The sequence below is a fragment of the Delphinus delphis genome, chromosome 6, assembly GCF_949987515.2.
Source record: "Delphinus delphis chromosome 6, mDelDel1.2, whole genome shotgun sequence".
NCBI lineage: Eukaryota > Metazoa > Chordata > Mammalia > Artiodactyla > Delphinidae > Delphinus > Delphinus delphis.
In genome coordinates this window covers 92,001,954-92,023,645 of record NC_082688.1, presented here as the reverse complement: position 1 = coordinate 92,023,645, position 21,692 = coordinate 92,001,954, and the positions used below count along the sequence as shown (strand labels likewise).

At 39.1% G+C, this 21,692-nt stretch overlaps 1 protein-coding gene across 2 annotated transcripts in view; it reads right to left on the bottom strand.

Moving 5' to 3' along the window:
- SPIN1 (spindlin 1) overlaps positions 1-21,692 on the bottom strand; it is a 64,428-nt gene that overhangs the window by 15,589 nt on the left and 27,147 nt on the right. For both annotated transcript variants that reach the window (XM_060015078.1, XM_060015077.1), the window contains one exon: positions 10,769-10,817. In XM_060015078.1, the coding sequence (XP_059871061.1) occupies positions 10,769-10,817 (49 nt within the window). The remainder of the gene's footprint in view (positions 1-10,768; positions 10,818-21,692) is intronic.

Below are 21,692 nucleotides of genomic sequence, written 5' to 3'. Positions count from 1 at the left end.
TGGTGTGAAGGGTCCTGGAACCAATCCCCCTCGGACACCAAGGGACGACTGTACTGGACAGAGTTTCAGATAATCAGGAACGCCTGGGGACTTCCCTGGTGGTCCAGTGGCTAAAACTCCGTGCTTCCAATGCAGCAGGCCGGGATTCGATTCCTGCTCAGGGAACTAGATCCCACATGCCACACCTAAAGATCCCACGTGCCGCAACTAAGACCTGCTGCAGCCAAATAAATAAATATTAAGAGGGAAAAAAAGAAAGAACACTTAGAAAAGTTTCAGCACAGAGCTGATAGTAAGCAATGAATATCTCTTACTATAGAACAAACACAGGAACAAGAGAAATAGAATAGTATTTAACTATTACCTGCTCTGAAAATACAGTTAACACTACTCTGAAAAGGGGGATGAAAGAAGAATACGTAAAGTATAAGAAGCTCACCAAGCAAAAGAATATTACTTGGAACAAAGTACCTGGTATTAAATGGAGAGAGAAAGGAGAAAAGCAAGAGCTAAATTCAATATTGTTCATAGTAAGGAACCAATCTATATAACCTTAAATGAATTAATAAGATTAATTTTAAAGGACTTCAGTATAAAACTTAGTGGAGAGGAAAAAACCTTAATAACATATTATCGAGTCTGTAACTTGTAACTACTACTAATACTCAAACCCGAAAGAAAGTGAACCTCAAGACCTTTTCATAATCCCTGAAAATGTGCCACTACATCCAACTGGCCCTCTGTAGGGATATGGCTGGTGAAGGTGATTACATTCCTCCTTTAGAATACAAGAATCTTTGCTAGCATTATGTTTTTCTTCAAATAGACAATTACCTATCTTCTTTTGATCTTTAGGCAAAAGTCCTTGTGTTTCATCCTGTGTACAGGATCAGGCTTTCTTCACAGCAAAGGCAGAGGTTGGTTCCCAAAACTCACTGAAGAAAGAATTCAGTCATATGCACCATTTTGTAATTCACACAGACATTCCATTATTACTACCAAAATTATAAGCAAATTCAGCATCTTCACCAGTGTGATGGTTAATTTTAATGTGTCAGGTTGGCTGGGCCACAGTATTCAGGTATCTAAATCAAGCATTAGATGTTTTCTGTGAAGGTATTTTTCTACATGAAACTAAAATGTAAATCAACAGACAGACTGCCTTCCATAACATAGTTGGGCCCCATCTAATCAGTTAAAGGTATTAAGAAGGAGTGTTCGCCCCCCACAAAGAGGCAATTCTACCTTCAGACTCAAGCGGCAACATCAGCTCTTCCCTGGATCTCCAGTCTCTCTATGCACGCACCATTGGTGCTGTTTCTCTGGAAAACACTGACTACAAACAGAAAAGATTCCATCCTAGATTCAGAGGCATGAAATTTTCTACTATGATTCTCAACAAAATCAATATAAACTTAGCCATTGATAGCAGGAAAGGGCAACTGGAAGACTCAGATTTTCTAGTTCAGTCACTCATCCTTTCTATACTCATTAGTGGCATTCTTCTGGAACCGCAATTGCTTCTGAAGAGGGAGATGCTTGATGCTTTCTAATCACATTTCAGAACAAGCAGTTTTTATCCTGGTCACCTCCAGTGGTATAGTACACAAGGCTCTCCTCCATCTTCTGAACAACACAAGGGACTCAAATCTAGCCAGCAAGCATCCCTATTCAAAGTGGCTCCTATATCCTTTAATTCTGAAGAAACACAATTCCTCCTTTTTGCATGGATTTTATTTCCTCACTTTCTTTAAGGGAACTTTAATCATTAACTTTTAAAATTATTTATTTTTGGCTGTACTGGGTCTTCGTTGTTGTGAGCGGGCTTTCTCTACTTGTGGTGAGCGGGAGCTGCTCTTCGTTGCGGTGCGCGGGCTTATTGCGGTGCACGGGCTTCTCATTGCGGTGGCTTCTCTTGCTGCGGAGCATGGGCTCTAGGTGCACGGGCTGCAGTAGTTGTGGCACGCAGGCTCAGTAGTTGTGGCGCACGGGCTTAGTTGCTCCGCGGCATGTGGGATCTTCCCAGACCAGGGCTCAAACCCATGTCCCCTGCATTGGCAGGTGGGTTCTTAACCACTGCGCCACCAGGGAAGCCCTTAATCACTAACTTCTGTTGTGGTAAATAATATGCTTGATCTATTCTAACATTTTGCTTTGTGTTTCTGTTTGCAATGCTTTGTCTCATTTCCTCACCCCTTTCTTCCTTTATACAGCTAGGATGAGCAAGATTCCTTTGCACCAAATAAAGCTTCTAATGGAAGCTGTAGGAATCTATAGATCTTATTTCTAAACTTACAGCAATTACTTCTAACTTCCTAAATATCCTATTTAAATTCCCTGACAGTCCAGTGGTTAGGACTCCATGCTTTCACTGCTGAGGGTGCGGGTTCGATGCCTGGTCGGGGAGCTTCCCACAGGCCACATGGCTCGGCCAAAAAAAAAAAAAAAAAAATCCTATTTAAACTTACAATTTTCTATTAAAATCTACAATTAATCAAAACCTATACTTTCCCTTCCCCGGTCCAAGCAAGACTAAAAGTAACAAAAAAATTCTTAGTAAAAGAAGGAAAGAATTTTAAAAACAAACACCTTAGCACCTAGTAACCCCTTCCTGGCCACTTTCACCACACTGCTGAAATTCAGTCTTTTGTTCCAAACTGTTATTTATCTTGCTACTATCTTAAAAATAATTTAAAAAAACATTTCCTTATTTAGAAGTAAACAAGAGGATTTTTGTTGCTTTCTGCAACATTTATATTTTTCTCACGTACTGGGTTGGCCAGAGAGTTCGTTTGGGTTTTCCCGTAAACCTGAACTTTTTGGCCAACCCAATATATTTGGTCTTTCTAGACATGTCCTCTGGTAAGTCAGATAGGGTTAACAAATGCAAACTCCAAATTCTTGCAAGCCTCAAAATATTATTTTGTTCTCATCCTTGACTTGCCTAGGTATACAAGGCAGGCTCAGATTCCTTTTCCCCTCAGTACCTTTATTGCAAAAAGGTATTTTCATTGTCTTCTACCTTCCAGAGTTGAGAGATACCAGATGCCAATCTGATCCTTGCTCCTTTGAGGGTAACCCATCTTCCTCTTCAAGTTGCTTTTAGAATTTTGTTACTGGATTCTGAAATGTTACCAGGACTTGTGACATATATTTCTAATTATCCCTCACTAGCACTTGGTCAATCTCTTGAATTAAGTAAAACAGGCTTGAATTTCAGTCTATCTATTGAATACCTTACATAATATTTTTAATTTCTATGAACTGATTATTTCTTTATCTTGAATCATTCTTCTTTTTAATGAACACACCTTCTGATATCTGAGGATAATTTTCACTTTTCCTGATTCCTTATGAACTTCTGGGTTTAGCCTTGTCTTCGTTGAGTCTGCTGCTGTCTGAGTGGCATCTTTCTTAACACTTGCAGATTCCTGGTTAGCTGCCCTGTTCCATGTATGACTCTCTTTGGTGCTATCAGTGTTCCTCAGGTGCCTGATGATTCTTGGTGTTCATACTTCAGATGCAAGGAAAGATTAAGTGGTATCTGTAGCTGAGATGTATTTCTTCAGGCCAAGTCAGGGTCCCTGGTGTCTGAGTATTAAGTACAGGTTCTGATAAAGCAGCCAGGACCCAGGGAATTGTGAAGCAGCCGAGACTGAGTAGCAACTTCAAGTCAGGGGAGGTAAGGTGAGCATCTACTGCTTAATGGTTTCTCACCCATAATGATTCAGAGGACTGCAGCCAGCCTTTGCTCTCCCTGACCTGAGCAGATTCTAGGGGTCTAGTTTGAACTTTTTCAACTTTTTGGAGGTCTTCCTTTGCAGCTGAAAGTGGTTGGGAGTTCCTTGGCTTAGCTGAGTTTTTATATAAATCTATTCGCATCTGCTGTATATCTTGCAGAGATTTCTCAGTGTTCTGGTCTGCTGGTAGGATGATCTTTCTACACCAATAACAAAAACTGCAAATTTAATGCAAATTACAATGAAGTACTATTTTCTAACTGCTTACAGAATAAATACAACCCTCCTAGTGAACAATCTGGCAGCCCACTGTCCCAGTAATTCCAGGTCTAGGAATTTATCAAAAGAAAACAGTGGACAAACACAAAGCTACAGCTACAGTGAAGTTCTGAGCAGTGTTCATACCAGGGAAAACTGGAAATAAAAAATGTTCAATAGGTCTCACTGAATTAATAAGTAACAGTGTATCTATATGATGAAATAACTACATAGCTATTAAAATCACAGAAAAAACATGACATTTTATTCCTTGGCTTGTAGACACATCACTCCAATCTCTGTCTTCACATAGCCTTTTCCCCTATAAGTCTGTGTCCAAATTTTCTTCTTATAAAGACACCAGTCATTGAATTGGGGGACCTCCGTAATCCAGTATGACCTCATCCTAACTTGATCACATCTGCAAAGACCCTATATCCAAATAAGATTACAGTCAGTTTCCAGGTGGACACGAATTTTGGAGGACATTATTCAACTCAGTACATACATCCCTCAGAGTCGTTGCAAGGAATAAATGAAATAATGTTTCTAAAGCACTTAGTACTGTGCATGGCAGGGCACACAGTAGGACACACAATTATCCATACAGATATGCAGAAAAAAACTTTTTAAAACATACATTAAATTATTAACAGGTGTAATCTCTGGATGATGGCATTAAAAATAATTAAGTTGCCTTCCTCTGAATTTACCTGTGTTTTCAAATTTTTCTATGACTTAAGTATTTTACTTTCATAGGCAGATAAAACACAATTTTTAATTACTCTTAATGCAATGGATGTCCTAATTCTGCAATAAACTATATATAAAAACAGATTTATACATTTTATACATATTAGTGTTATCAATTCCAAATTTTATTTCTGTTGCCTTTTTTTTTTTTACTTCATTTCACTAGTTCTAAAAGAAGAATTCAAGGAGATCTAATATAGATACCACTTCTGCCCAATTTATTTAATAAACAACTTAATTTGATCGAAAGGAGGAGGTAAAAAAGAATGAATGGATGGGACTTCCCTGGTGGTCCAGTGGTTGGGACTCTGTGCTTCCACTGCAGGGGGAACGGGTTTGATCGCTGGTGGGGGAACTAGGATCTCACATGCCGCGTGGCGCGGCAAAAAAAAAAAAAAAAAAGAATGGATGCCTCAATGAATACTAAAGACAAAAACAGTAATTAGAATAATATACTACTTTTTAAAATCATCAGTCAAGCTTTCCAATTACTGCACCTTGAATGCCTAAACTGTTCAAATACCCTTGCAGCCGAAGTTTACAAAGAAGAATGTTTAAAAATATTTTTAAACATATGTTAAAATATTAAATATTATTTAATATTAAGAGTGTAGACATATATAAGTTTTTGATAAACTGATTTAAGCTCTTCCAACTATAGCATCCACTAGAAGACAAGGTTTAGAACTTCCCTAAATTACAAGAAATATACTAAGAGTATCTAATATTGGGCAAAATGTTGATAATTGCTGAAGCTGGATGATAGGAATTCGGGATTTATTATATACTACTTTATTTTTGTGTGTATTTGAAATTTTCCATACTAGAAAAGTTAAGAATTATACATTAAACAAACTCTAATATTTTACTTTAATTTCTAATTGCTAATTCAGATTCAAAAATCAGTAAGAAAAACTTTAAGGGGGGACTTCCCTGGTGACGCAGTGGTTAAGAATCCACCTGCCAATGCAGGTGACATGGGTTCAAGCCCTGGTCCCCAAAGATCCCACATGCCGCGGAGCAACTAAGCCCGTGCACCACAACTACTGAGCCTGTGCTCTAGAGCCCGTGAGCCACGACTACTGAAGCCCGCGTACCCAGAGCCCATGCTCTGCAACAAGAGAGGCCACCGCAATGAGAAGTCCGCACACCACAACAGAGTAGTCCCCACTCGCTGCAACTTAGAGAAAGCCCACGCGCAGAAACGAAGACCCAACGCGGCCAAAAGTAAATAAATATTATATAAAAAAAAACTTTAATAAAAATTAAAGCTTACTTACATGAGTTGAAATAGTATATATAAAAGCAAACAATAAGAGTATGTCAGATTACTGGAAGAAGATATAAAAAGAACACAAACACACGTGTGTCATCTCTAGACAGTTCAATCTAAGAACAGTACAGGGAATTCCCTGGTGGTCCAGTGGTTAGGACTCCTCGCTTCCACTGCTGAGGGCCCAGGTTCAATCCCTGGTTGGAGAATTAAGATCCCACAAGCCACACAGCATGAACAACAAAAAATTTTTTTTAATAAATAAATAAGAGCAGTACAAATAAGGATGTGAGATTAATGATTTAAAGCAATGAACTTTTAAAATATAAAATAACAGTTCCTTTAATATGGTGACGTTGTTTTATGTTCTCCCTGGATACATTATTTTTAACAGCCTTAGTCTCTGGTATTTTCTTTGGAAAAAAAGTCTAAAATGTTCTTAACTATCATTTACTAGGTAGTCAATAAATAAACAGCAATACTGTAAACAAATACCAAGACACTTCATTCAACTGAGGACATATGGAATTACATAGCCAAGGGCAAATAAAAAGCTGCATCCCGTCAAGATCCAAACAATTCAAGGATAAAAGCAGAGAAACAAGAATTAAACATCTATAATCACTTTCCTTGTTTCTTATCTCCAGAAGCTATAAATGGCTTTTCTTGTAGTTTCAATGGGAGAAAATGGTGACCAAGTACACAGCATCCAATCATCCTTCATTGCTGTAATTTTGTGTACTCATTTCCAAACAACTTGACTTAGTTATCTAATGTGCTTTAAGATATCAGCTCTGATAATGGTCTAGGCCAGTGCTTCTCAAACTTTGGCATGCATTGAATCACCTAGAGAGCTTTTGAAAAAAGATACCCAAGCCCTGCCCCAGAGACTCTGGGCTCCATTCTGCAGGTCTGGAGAGGGACCAAAGACTTTCTAACAAGCTTCCAAGTGCTACTGCTGCTGGCACCAGACCTTTGTTAGTAGAGCTAATCCAGAAAAAACACTAATTTCTATCCATCCATGTGCCCAAAAACGATAAACTGAGAGTGCAGAAAATATTTCTGTACTTTGCTCAATACTTTAAATAAGTTCTCAATGTACCATTCCAATTATTTGGTCATTAAGAAAAGAATTCCTAAGAACAAACTAGTGGTTACCAATAGGGAAAGGGAAGTGGGAGGGGAAAAATAGGGATAGGAGATTAGGAGGTACAAACTACTATGTATAAAATAAATAAACTACAAAGATATATTGTACAGCACAGGGAATATAGCCAATATTTTATAATAACTATAAATGGAGTATAATCATTAAAAATTGTGAATCACTATGTTGTATACCTAAAGCTCACATAATATAAATCAACTATACCCCAATTAAAAAAAAATCTGTTTTAAGACCTTTCATCTTTTATCTAGACTCCCTTATTGACTTAAGTTGACTACTGTTTCTCATCAGTAAATATCTTACTTTTATAGTCAATATTTAAAGGCACCATACTTTTTCAAGTTAAAATTTCAACCATTACAATTCTACTATGAACCAGTAAATGACTGCCACACACCATGTACTTTGGTGTATGAATTAATTACTGACCTCTTTCCTTATTCTATTTAGTATTGTGAGATAAAAGCAGTTTCCTTACTTTGTGTTCCAGCAGATTTCAAAAGAAACTATTAAGGCAAATAATTATCTTTCTGCAAAATGCATACCAGCAAGTCGAGAGAGAAAAAACTGCTTCTCTAGTACTTGTTGCTTGATAAAAGTTCTACAGCTGATACGGTCATTCCCAGCTTAAACTGGCAATATAAAAACAAGATGGAGAAAGTCAAGTTTTCCATCCAAATCACTATGGTTTTTTCATTATTTTGTCTACACAGTGTACACCCTGAGGATATCAGAGATGTCCATGGCAAACATCCAAATGCCTCAAGGGTCTTCCAAAGCACTAGTCACTTTCACTGGTGTTAATAACTGTTACTGGCAAATTGATTAAAAAGTATTACATATTTGACCAATTTAAGATTGTCAATACCATGGATCATTTAGATGCTTGCTCCAACTGTTATCTAGTCTGTGTGTTTAGGACAGAAATAATATATTTTTCAGATATGAGACAACAAAACATACAGTTCAGGAAATAGAATGTGGTAGTTAATATGGGCTTTAGAATCAGACTGTCCTATTTCTGAATCCGAGCTCAGTCACTTCTTGTATGTATGACCTCAGACAAGTTACTTAATCTCTCTGTGCATGAAGAATTCATGGTCCCTACCTGACAGGGATGCCATGAACACTAAATGAGACTACACCAGGGACACAAGGAGGAGGATCACAGTCACAGTTTTGGTTGGTGACTAGTATTGGTATCTTATAAAATGAAAGGAAAACATTCCCTGGAAATCCTCAACTTAGCATGTAACAGCTCCTGATCCATTTTCTAAATGTACATTAGTAGGAAATACACCAAAGCCCAGTCATACCTTCCAACAGTACCCTGAAATGTAAATCTATCCACTATTCCAACTAGGAAGAAAAGAGCCGGATTTACATTTGAAAACTAAAACAAAGAATCACTGTAGCTAAATTCACCTTACATGTCCCCCAACTACACTTCCCTTCAAGATGTAACTTCAGTGCAGATTTCCCAAATAACCTCCTGGGAAGCCAGGAAAGGCTTGTCCACCAGCTTGTCCCCCAAACACACCAAGGACTCTAGCCCGCAAGAAGTACAAAAGTTTGTTTCTATTTACTTTAAAAAATGAGAACAAGACTCAGCTACACAACATTTCTGGGTGCAGAGGTACTGCTCCAAGCACTGGAGACCTGATTACCCGAATCCCCTAGCACCCATGGGGACGGGAGGTGCCGTTCTCAGGACGGTGGCTCTGCCAGCATTTGTTTCCTGGGAGTTCCTGTGACTCTCTCAAGCAAGCAGAGGCATCTGCACATGGAGTTATTATTGCTCAGTCTCCCTGTTCCAACACGGGAAGCGAGAGGAGGCATGACCACGGGTCAGTGGCTGCACATGAGGAGTCCCGAGTGCCTTACTTTCTGGAGAGCCACAATGGGGGCAGGCAAGGAGAGTGAGGCTCCAGTTCTGCTTTCCTATATTTGTTTGCTATAAACACTTCATCTGTAGAAAGGATTCTATGATAAAAAGCTGAAAACCTTGTTGTTCTAGTCCAACACCATGACTTTACCTGAGTTAAGCAGAGCACCAGGCACATGAGGGAACTTGGTAAGGCCCACAGCTAAGCCAATGGGGCTTCCCACTCCAAGGCCAGCCTCTCCAACAGCCATTATTCCCACTCACCCTTCCAAGGACAACTATTAACACCTTTCACTTGTGAAATGTGGAAACTTTTGTTTCAGTTTTTTCCCATCCCACCCATCTTCAAATTTGCACTGAGATTAGAAAAAATAGGAAAATGACTGATAACTTTTCCTTTCATTTCAACTTCTCCCTTTTAATATGTTCAAAACGTCTACCCTTTAAGTGAGACAAGCACACCTCATATTAAAGCACTAGATCAAGTTCCCTGCATCATGCAACATACAGGATGAGAAACCCTTTTAGCTGTACACATATGAACTTCAAAAATTGAACAGGTAGGTATTCAAGCCTTGTGTTTTAGGTGAAAAAAGATGAAGAGTTCCGGTTTTGCAAAGTTAATGTGTAATTTACTTTCATTTCCCACTGTATTTAAGTTTTTTTTCATTACCTTCTATTTGTGCCAAGAGGTGGTGTACCATTTATGGTAATGATATGATAATTAGTGGAGATATATTACATAAATTATCAGATTACTAGATATGGCAGAAGATGTGAAGGTGATGGGCAAATAAATGAAATTTGAGAAACGCTTTATCAAACCTCAGGACTTGCCTTATCTTCATATTTTTACTTTCCAAGTCATTTCTTAAACTGAATATCACAAATATTTACATTACATATACAAGTATTCATTTAAATAGAGATATATTTAGTTTAATCACCAACAATTACTCTAAGGCACCTTTATTCATCCAAACCTTCCACAAAAGCCCAGACGACTCACACTCTTTGACCACTACAGTGCGGTGACCAAGAGGTGCAAGCATTTCAATATAAGTAATTTGAAAATAATTGCTATGGGGAGTCTTAGGAGGTGCTAGGGTCAAGGAGAGTCTTCCATATTTAACAATCCATGATTAAGACTCATACAATCATAACTGATTTGTTAGAGAGGGTTCCATGGTACAGTAGCCGTCACTACTGCACAGTAGTGGATACTTGTAAAATCTATTAAATAAAATACAGTACCAGTGGATATTGTTATTTAAGATAGTATCTCAATTTTCTTTTTGGACATAACTACATTACACACAAAAGAAGATTTCAGGGAGGAAAAAAGTTGCTTCTACTCTCTAGTACCTATAGAATTTAGGATTTATAACACATTTGTCACTTAAAATTATCTTTCAATATACTTATGCTTTCTCTAAATTACAAGCTCCTCATTCATTTGAAAATCTTATAAAGAAATGAGTGTGCCTGGCAGAGTGCTAGCCAGGTCCTCAATGCACAGGGATTAGATAGCACACCACTACTCAGCATGCAGCAAGGCTATATGTGATGCTGGCTGCTGTGAGGCAAGACCTGCTCATACAGGGAGAGGGCCTCACATAGATGACCTCATATCTCATGTAACCAAAGGCCACAGTTTGCTATCTAAAAAGGCAAGTTTCAGAATTGCTTACTTGTGGGATGTCCGTTTCTTCATCATGCTTGCAGATACACCAGCATGGCCTAAAAGAGAAGTGAGTATGAGTCAACGAAAACTGAATAAAAAATAGTTCAAACTCAGGAAAAAGTTAACTTATGAAAAACTGCTATATAAAGTATGAAGTTAAAATAAACCACAAGGGAATTCCCTGGTGGTTTATGGTTAGGAATCTGCGTTTCCACTGCCGAGGGTCCAGGTTTGATACCTGTTTGGGGAACTAGGATCCCACAAACCACAAGGCGTGGCCAAAAAAACCCACAAATAGCCAACATGTAACAAAACCATTTGTTTACTTATCTTTTAAATAGGAGACATAAGGGATTCTGGGAAGATAAAATGACAGAGACAGCAGTTTATCTGCCTAAATCAGCCATAAAACACAAAACCAAGATCACACGGACAAAAACTACAACAAAAAATGACAATCCTAGTCATAAAGAACTAAAAGGTACAGAACTTGTCTTCCTGCCACGAACAACTAGAAAATGGGACAAGAGATATGACATATCTGGATCCAAACATCAGGACAACAGGCAGCAGAGGACTATGGAACCAGGGAGCAGAAAACCCATGCAGAGGTCCCCACACCAACCAAGTGCATCCCCATAACAACTTGTAGATGACGGTTCATGAAGGGAAAACCAAGAACACTGTGGTTCTGCTACACTGAGAGTCAGATGGGAGTTGCGGAGGGAGAGGTGGCTGGGAGTTGTGGATCTGAGTGCTGGCAAGGAGAGAGATCTCAGAGGGAGCTCCAAACATCTGGAAGGGGAGGGGTGGTCTTAAGTCTGGCTAGATATTAACCTGCAAAGGCATGAGGGTTGTTCAAAGTCCATCTAGCCACCTCTTTGAACACACAGGGCAGTCAGTAAAAACCATAAAAGATAATCCGTTAACCAGAAGGATGAAGTAGCCCTAAAAATAAAAGCTGCTATAGACCCATCCTAGCACCTGCTTGCCAAAACAAACTCCAATATTCATTAAAGGACATCAATAAAACCCAGTGCTCCACAACACATTTCAAATGTCCAACACCCCAACTAAAATTATTAGACCTGTGGAAAAGCGGCAGACTGTAACCCCATAACCAAGCGGGTTATTACCAAAACGATGTAATTAGCAGGCAAGGATGTTAAAAGAACTATTAACAACTATGCACAAATAGCTAAAGGAAGACAAAAACACTTAAAATAGAAAAATGGGGGTGGGGTGGGGAGAAGAGAATAAATAAATGAAACTGGTGATAAATACATGATCCAAAATGAAAGAAAAAAAATCACTGGATATGATTAATAGCAGATTAGACCCCACAGATAAAAAGACCAGTGAATGTGAGACATTGCAGTAGAACATATCTAAAACGGAACACAAAGGAAAAAACTGGGGGAAACAAACAGCCTCAGTAACTTGTAGGACAATATCAACTAGCCCAACATAAATGAAATGCACTCCATGAAAGAGAGGACCAAGGGGTGAAGGAAGAAAAAGTCTGACAAAAATAATGACAGAAAGTTTTCCAGATGTGGTAAGTATATAACCATGGAGCCAACAAGCTCAATGAAGCCAAAGTAAGATAAAGACAAAGGAAAAAACCACACCAAGGCACAACCTAATCAAATTTCTGAAAACCAATGATAAATAAAATATTTTAAGCAGACAAAGAATAAAGACACCTTAAATTTAGGGAAACAGAAAATACTAGCTCCAGATATGTTGTCAGAAACAATGTAAGCCAGAAAACAGTGGAATAAATCTTTAAGGTGCTGCTAAGATAAACAAAATAACCTACCTGTGGATTCAGAATACTATAGATAGCAAAAATCTTTCCAACCCAACAATATTGATAATTTCATTAAACATAGTCTAAATGAATCAATTAAGAGACCATATAAAGAAGGAAGAGACGATTATTAACATCAGACAAAGTAACTTCAGGACAAAGTTATCAGGGATCAAAAAGGACATTCCAAAATGATGAAAGGATCAATCAAGAAGCCATACCAGGGAGTTCCCTGGTGGTCCAGTGGTTAGGACTCCAAGATCTCACTGCCGAGGGTCTGGGTTCAACCGCTGGTGGGAGAACGAAGACGCCACAAGCTGTGAGGGCGTGGCCAAAAAACCAAAACAAAACAAAAAAAGGGAAGCCATAACAATCTCAAATGTATATGAACCTAATTATAGAATACTGAAATATATGGACTTCCCTGGTGGTGCAATGGTTAAGAATCAGCCTGCCAATGCAGAGGTCACGGGTTCGATCCCTGGTCCGGGAAGATCCAACATGCCGCAGAGCAACTAAGCTCACGTGCCACAACTACTGAGCCTGTACTCTTGAGCCCACGTGCTGCAACTACTGAAGCCTGTACACCTAGAGCCCGTGCTCCACAAGAGAAGCCACCATGAGAAGCCCGTGTACCACAACGAAGAGTATCCCTCACTCTCTGCAACTAGAGAAAGCCTGCGCACAGCAACGAAGACCTAACACAGCCAAAAATAAATAAATAAAATAAAGAACACTGAAATATATAAAGCAAAAACTGACAGAATTCACATGGAAAAGTGACATACTCATAATTATATTTAAAAATATGAACGCTTCTCAGTAATTGATATAACAAGTGGCTAGGAATATCAGAAAGGATATAAAAGACCTGAACATCACAAACAGCCAACTAGGCTTAGTTGACATTTACAGAATGCCAATCCAATACTGTCAAAATAAAGATCTTTTCCAAGTTCACATGGGACATTAACCCAGATACACCATATGCTACTCAGAATACAAACCCTCAATACACTTAAAATAACGTGAAATCATACAAAGTATGTCCTCTAACTATATCAGAATCAAGTCAGAAATAAATAACAAGGTATTTGGAAACACCCCAGTATTTGCAAATTAAACAACAATCTTCTAAAACGTCACGGTTCAAACACAAAATCACAAAGAAAATTCAAATATTTTGAATAAAAATATAAAAATGAAAACAATCTATCAATATCTGTGGAATGATGCAAAAGCATGCTTACTATATTGATCAAAATTCACGCTAAGTAACAAGATCCACCTGGGTGGAACAAGAAGGCTTCTGGGTTTTCTGCAAAGTTCTCTCTCCTTGGCCTTACATTAAGACATGCAATTTTTAGACATAAATTTCTGTACTTACATAACATTTACAATTCTAAGAAGTTAAATGAAAAAGGAGATATATGGTCAATTGGTCTGTGTAAGATTGTCCATTCTACTTCATAGATAAAAACAGTGAGACATTACCCCGATTGCTTAGAGAGCCATTCTCCCCCACTTTCACCTAGCATGCTTATATATATACAGTGCACGAAGGGGGCAGCTCATACATGAAGATAAGATACGGACTGAACAGAGAGCAAATCTATCCAGAGCATCCCTGGAACATCCCTAGGCTTACAATAGATGCGTATAACGATATAAAAAATGCAAAAGTAGACGTGAAAATACAGGATTCGATCAAGATCTACTGGAATTGTACCTGGTGTCAGGATCCCCTCCTTCCCTTCACCACTAACTATACAAGGAAAGGGCAGCTGACGTTAGCATTTGGTACACCCCCGGCCTAACACCCACGCGGCTCCCTGCATCCTAGACACTTAACAGGCCCCAGACATCGCCACACTCCCCACAAAGCTGGCTTTCCCATTTAGATGAGTACCGTGACAAAAACAATCTTCTGATCACTCAAGAAAAGGTAAGCCGTTTGTAATTAATCCTTAATTCTTAAGTATGAATGGACAATGATCAACAGTCAAACAAAACAAAAAAACAAACGAAAAACCCAGTGGTACGAGAAAGATAAAAATAAGCATCACTGTTTGTAGTTCCAAGACCTACGAAAATTAAATAAAAGAACTGGTATCCTCAGGAAAACTGAAGATACTATAGTCATAAAATGGGAACAAGTGGCTATAAAAAGGGACAACAAGAGCTCTTGAAAATTAAAATAAATGAAGAGAGAGAACTTTCCATTTCCAGTCCGGCATGTTAGGAGCTTGGAAGTTATCACTCTGTTCTAACAAGGGCTGAACAAGCTGAAAAATCAACAACTCTTCTTAGATTGGTGAGAGAAGTGAGGTTACAAGGAATCACTGTCCCCAAAATTGGAGACACAGACAAGCAGATACAGAGAATCACAATTCATGGTAGCAGAATCCTCTGCAGGAACCAGTACCTGGGTAGGAAAACCTGAAAGGCAATTGACTAACTGCTAGAGGCTTGATGTGGACAAGTCTGAAAAATAAAAACTCCAGGGGACCTAGTCATGGGAAGGAAGGGGCTCCACATTTTTTTAAGTTTTACCTCCAGAAGCACCATCAGGTTCTCATAGTGAAGAGCAGAGAAAAACCCTCTTATGCTTTCAGCAGAGGGAAGGGAGAAGTACCCTTTTTGAAATACACCAAAGTATTATGTTCTTAACAAGGCCTGCCCTTGAGAGAAACTATTTTATTGGAGTCTTACTGTATCAGGGCCTAAGTGACCAGAGGGAAGGGAAATACCCAACTCCAACTCTCTAGCTGTCCCCTGGTGTGACAGGTATTTCAAGGCTCAGCCCCCTAGCCACCCTGTAGGACACAAGAGAGGAGGAAACTGAGGAGCACAAGTGAAGGTCACAGCCCGGTGAGGCAGACTCACTGAAGACTAAAACCTCATCACAGAACTACACAGTGTATCTCTCCCTCCCACACCACACCACCATATCACTTAAGGCTCATTTACCAGAGCTCCTTTTACCCAGAATATCATGTCTGGCTTTCATCAAAAACTGTGAGGCACAGTTTGAAGAGACAGAGCAAATACCAGAATCAGACTCAGATATGGCAGTGATGCTGGAATTATCCAACTGAGAACTTAAAATAACTATGAATAACATGCCAAGGGCTCTGAGTGGCTGAACCACACTGACTCTTCTTTGTCATCTCCATCCCACCCCCTCTCCCCTTTCTGCATGACTGAGCTTTAGCTTACTCACAAGAAATGCACCCAAAGCAGGTAAGTTTCCTATCAGCTTTTACCCTTGCCTTCACCTGATATGAAAACTGGGAGAGTATCTTTTGCTTATGCAGATGGTTAGTGGACATGAGACCCCTGAGGGGGGGAGGAAAAACCCCAGTCCCATCTGTGTGGGTGTGCTTCTCCCTTAGTAATCAGATTCCATTTTTAGCTTTGGCTCCTTTAAATCCCCCTATACTCCTTTTGGTGGTATGGAGTGCAGCTGCAAACACCTATGGATGGTCGTCCAGCTGATCCTGCCTGTGTATAAGTCACCCCACAATAAACTTCATAATTGCACTTTATGACCGCTTCACTTTTTAGTCTCAAAGACTAAAAAAATTAAAGAACCATATAAATGGACAGATATTCCATGTTCATGGATAGGAAAAACCAACACTGTCAAGATGTCAGCTCTTCTGAACTTGATATGTAGATTAAACGCAATCCCAATCAAAATCCTAGCAAGTTATTTTGTGGTCATCAACAAACTGACTCTAAAGTTTATATGGAGAGGCAAAAGACACAAATAGCCAACAGGATATTGAAGCAGAAAAACAAAATTGGAGGACTGACATTACCTGACTTCAAGACTTGCTATATAACTACACTAATCATGACAGTGTGGTATTGGTGAAAGAACAAAGAGATCAATGGAACAGAATAAAGAGCCCACAAATAGTCACCCATAAATACAGTTAACTGTTCTTTGACAAATGAGCAAAGGCAATAAAATGGAGAAAAGACTGTTTTCAACAAATGGTGCTGGAACAACTGGACATCCACATGTAGAAAAATGAATTTAGACACAGATCTTATATCCACCACAAAAATGAACTCAAAACAGATCACAGGCCTAAATGTAAAACAAAAAACTATCAACTATAAAACTCCTAAAAGGTAACATAGGAGAAAATCTAGATAACCTCAGTTATGTTGAGAACCTTTTAGATACAATGCCAAAGGCAAAATCCACGAAAGAAATAATTGATAAGTTGGACTTAATTAAACTTTAAATCTTTTGCTCTGTGAAAGACACTGTCAGGACGATAACAAAACATTTGGGAAAGACATATCTGATAAAGTACTGTTATCCATAACATAAAGAGAACTTTTAAAATTCAGCAATGAAAACAAACTGATTAAACAACTTTTAAAAATTGAACCAAAAGGGCTTCCCTGGTGGCGCAGTGGTTGAGAGTCCACCTGCCGATGCAGGGGACACGGGTTCGTGCCCCGGTCCGGGAAGATCCCACATGCCGCGGAGCGGCTGCGCCCGTGAGCCATGGCCGCTGAGCCTGCGCGTCCGGAGCCTGTTGCTCCGCAACGGGAGAGGCCACAACAGTGAGAGGCCCGCGTACCGCAAAAAAAAAAAAAAAAAAAATTGAACCAAAAAACCTTTACACCTCACCAAAGATACAGAGATGGCAAATAAAAGTATAAAAAGATGGTCTATATCATAAGTCATCAGGGAAATACAAACTCAAAACAATGAGATACCACTAAATACACCTATCAGAATGGTGAAAATCCAAAATATGTATTGATAACACCAAATGCTGGAGAGGATGTGGAGCAACTGGAATTCTCATTCACTGTCGGTGGGAATCCAAATTTGGAAGTTTCTCACAAAACTCTTACCATATAATCCAGCAATTATCCTCCCTGGCACTTATCCAAAGGAGGTGAAAACTTACATCCACATAAAAGCCTGCACATGGATGTTCATAGGAGCTTTATACATAATTGCCAAAACTTGGAAGCAAGCAACAAGATGCCCTTCAGTAGGTGAACGGATAAATAATTGGTACTATATTCAGACAACAGAATATTATTCAGTACTGAAAAAAAAAGCTATCAAGCCATGAAGGAATTTTATGACTCCAACTATATGATATTCTGGGAAAGGCAGAACTATGGAGACAATAAAAGGTCAGTGGTTGCCAAGGGTTAAGGGGGAGGTAGGGATGAATAGTTGGAACACAGGATTTTCAGGGCAGTGAACCCATTCTGTATGATACTATAATGGTGGATTTGTGTCATTATGCATTTGTCAAGACCCACAGAGCATACAACACCAAGAGTGAACACTTGAAACTACAGACTTAGGATGATGCTGATGTGTCAATGTAGTACCTTCATTGTTAACACATATATAATTGAGTGTGGGATGCTGCTACTGGGGAACTCTGGGGAGAGATGGGGGGTATATGAGAAATCACTGTACCCTCTGCTCAATTTTGCTATAACTTAAAACTGCTCTACAAAAATAGTCTATTTTTTTTAATTCTTTAAAAAAAATAAAGAGGTACTAGACTTATTCTTTGACCATCAACACTGGGCTAGACAACAAGAGGTAAGTGATGCCTTCAAAACTGAGGTAAAATTATTTTGAATACAGAACTCGTAACCAGGTAAATTACCAACTGGCATTTACAGTCATGTACGGGCTCAAAATTTAAACCTTAAACAAATCTTCTCTCAGCATTATTGGAAGATACTCCCGAAATTGAGAGAAAAGCACTGTAAACACAGAGGATCTGAGAAACCATGTTAGAAGTTCAGCGCAGCTTCTGAGAAGTAGGCTAAGAGACCCATACAAATGGGAACAAGAGACAAGGGACTCAAGGAAGATTTTCTCCAAGAAGCTGACTCCACACAACAGAGAGTATAAGATAAATTACTCATACCACAGACAAAAGTTAATATCTCTGACATTAAAAGAGCCTCTGAAAGTAGAGAAGAAAAAATGGGTGAGATAAGAACATAAAAAGGCCAAAGAGGCATTTACAAGTAACACAAGATATGCAGCCTCACGCATACAACTACAGAGATACCATTCCCACCCATCAGATGGACAAAAATCTACACTGCTGACAACATACAACGCTGGTGAGACTCTGTGAGAAACACATATTACTTGCTGGTAGGAATGAAAAACGGTACAGAGCCCACTGAGGGGAATCTGGTGACATCTCACAGAATTACATATACATTTTTTTTTTTTTTTTTTTTTTTGCGGTACGCGGGCCTCTCACTGCCGTGGCCTCTCCTGTTGCAGAGCACAGGCTCCGGACGCGCAGGCCCAGCGGCCATGGCTCACGGGCCCAGCCGCTCCGCGGCATGTGGGATCTTCCCAGACCAGGGCACGAACCCGTGTCCCCTGCATCGGCAGGCGGACTCCCAACCACCGCGCCACCAGGGAAGCCCTACATATACATTTAAGATCTGATTCAGTTCTACCTCTAGAAATCTATCCTAATGGCACTGGCAAGACAAATGGACAAGGCTATTCATTGCAGTTATTATTTCTAATAGCAGAAGAGTAGAAACAACCTAAATGTCCAAATAACTGACTACTGAACAAACTAATTTGGTACATCTGCACAATGGAATACTGTTCAGTTGTAAAGAGTCATGAGCAATTTCTCTACATACTGCTAAGAAGAGGTCACCTATACATACTGTTAAGTGGAAAAAGCAAATAACAGAAGAGTAGGTAGGTGTGTATATATTCACTGGGCACCAATGTCAGTTAGTTGTCAATGGTGGGTTATATCACCCATCTGAGGATCACAGATTTTCCAGTGGAAAACAGAACAAGACCCTTTATTAGGGAGCTACATCTATTTGTTGATTGAAATGAGAAAAAAAGCCTAATTTACAAAATAAACTGTTCAATGACTCACCAAACCACTACTTAAACTGTACTAAACCATGACAGGCAAGTAAAACTATATACACTCAAACTGTTTTAACAAGCTCATTCAGACACATGTTCCAAAATAACCAACTTTTGACTTAACTTTGCATGGACTCAGATGTTCCAAGGATAAAGACCAATGTCTGTTCCAGCAACTCATCTGGATTAAAAATACCAATCCCCCTACACACCACACCACACTCATTGCCTCCAATCCTATTAATTCACTCATTCTTCCCCTGTGAGCACCTTTCCCTCTTGTGAAATTTCCCTGGGAGGCTGTCAAGGTGACAGGCTCCCTGTTGATCAGCAATTTTAATTAGCCTGGCTTTACATGACCAGCAGTCGTCTCTGGGGGTGCCACTTCAACAAACAGAAAAAGAGTATGACTTTATAACTTTAAGGGAGAAATCAGGAAATCTGAGAGGTATTAAATACTCTCATCATACAAGCAGGAAATCTGAAAATCCATCTCTAAAGAAAACATTCACAAGAGAAAACATTCACAAATAGAGACAAAAAGCAAAGAGACACTAAGACAATCATAAGAGGTAGAGCTAATTCAAGAAAGGCTTTTTAAAAATGCAACTTACAGGGGCTTCCCTGGTGGCACAGTGGTTAAGAATCCACCTGCCAATGCAGGGGACACAGGTTCGAGCCCTGGTCTGGGAAGATCCCACATGTCGTGGAACAACTAAGCCCATGTGCCACAACTACTGAGCCTGCGGTCTAGAGCCTATGATCCACAATTACTGTGCCCGCATGCCACAACTAGTGAAGCCCACGCACCTAGAGCCTGTGCTCCACAACAAGAGAAGCCACTGCAATGACAAGCCTACACACCGCAACGAAGAGTAGCCGCTGCTCGCCGCAACTAGAGAAAGCCCGCATGCAGCAACAAAGACCCAATGCAGCCAAAAATAAATAAATTACAAAAAATAAAAAAAAATAAGTTTCTAGAGAAGAGGGGAAAAAAACCACTGGACACATACAAAGGTTCAGAAATGAAAATGGCATACAACTTCCCCAAATAGCAACACTGGATCTCAAAGACAATGAATGGAGCAATGCCTGGAAAATTCTGAAAGAAAAAGTTATTTCCAACCTAGAATCTTTTCCCTGCCAAATATAAAGCATGAGAGTAGAATAACAACAATGTTGATACAAGGTCCAAAAAAACTTCCATCTTCTATGTGCATTTTTTAAAATTCTTATTAGAGACAATTTCAGGAAATCTGAGAAGTGGAAAGTAAAGAATATGAATGAATCACTATACATTCCACTTGCAGCTTTAACAATCAACTCATTCACTGCCTACTCTTGAAACTTTTGAAGATGTACATGCTTTACCCAGGCAAGAGTACACACTAAGAGACAAAATGCATGGGAACCAGGAGGAAAGGAGAATCTAACATACAAAAGAGGAAAAAGAAATTCCAAGGATGACAATGTTGCAGCAGGTCGAGAGAATAATCAACAGATGAGAAAAGGACAGAAGGCACTAGGAAAAAATCCTCTAAGAAAAACACGGACAGATGGATTTGGCATGCAGGAAATTATACTGAGAGGAGCTTTATAGAGCTGTTGGAGGGTTTAAGAGACTTCAACTTGCAAAGAAACTTAAACAAATAGAAAAAAAACTAAAGCAATCACTAAACTCCAGGAAAAATGTGCAAAAAAAATAATCATACTGCATTACTTGGCTCAAAAGTTCAGTACTTATGCAGTAATCATGATAGAAACAGTAAGTACCATTTTAGCCAAAACTTAGAAGGCTAAAGAAGTAGTATAATTGTCCCTGTTTGCAGATGACATGATGCTATATATAGAAAGTCCTAAAAGATGCTACCAGGAAACTAGTAGAACTCATCAATGAATTTGACAGTTGCTGGATACAAAATTAATATACAGAAATCGTTTGCATTTGTATACACTAAAAACAAAATATCAGAAAGAAATTAAGGAAACAATCCCATTAACCACTGCATCAAAAAGAATGTATCTAGAAAAAAACCCACCTAAGGAGGCAAAAGACCTGTACTCCAAAGACTGTAAGACACTGATGAAAGAAACTGAAGACAAAAGATATACTGTGTTCTTGGAATGGAAGAATCAATATTGTTAAAATGACCATACTACCCAAGGCAATCTACAGATTCAATGCAATGCCTA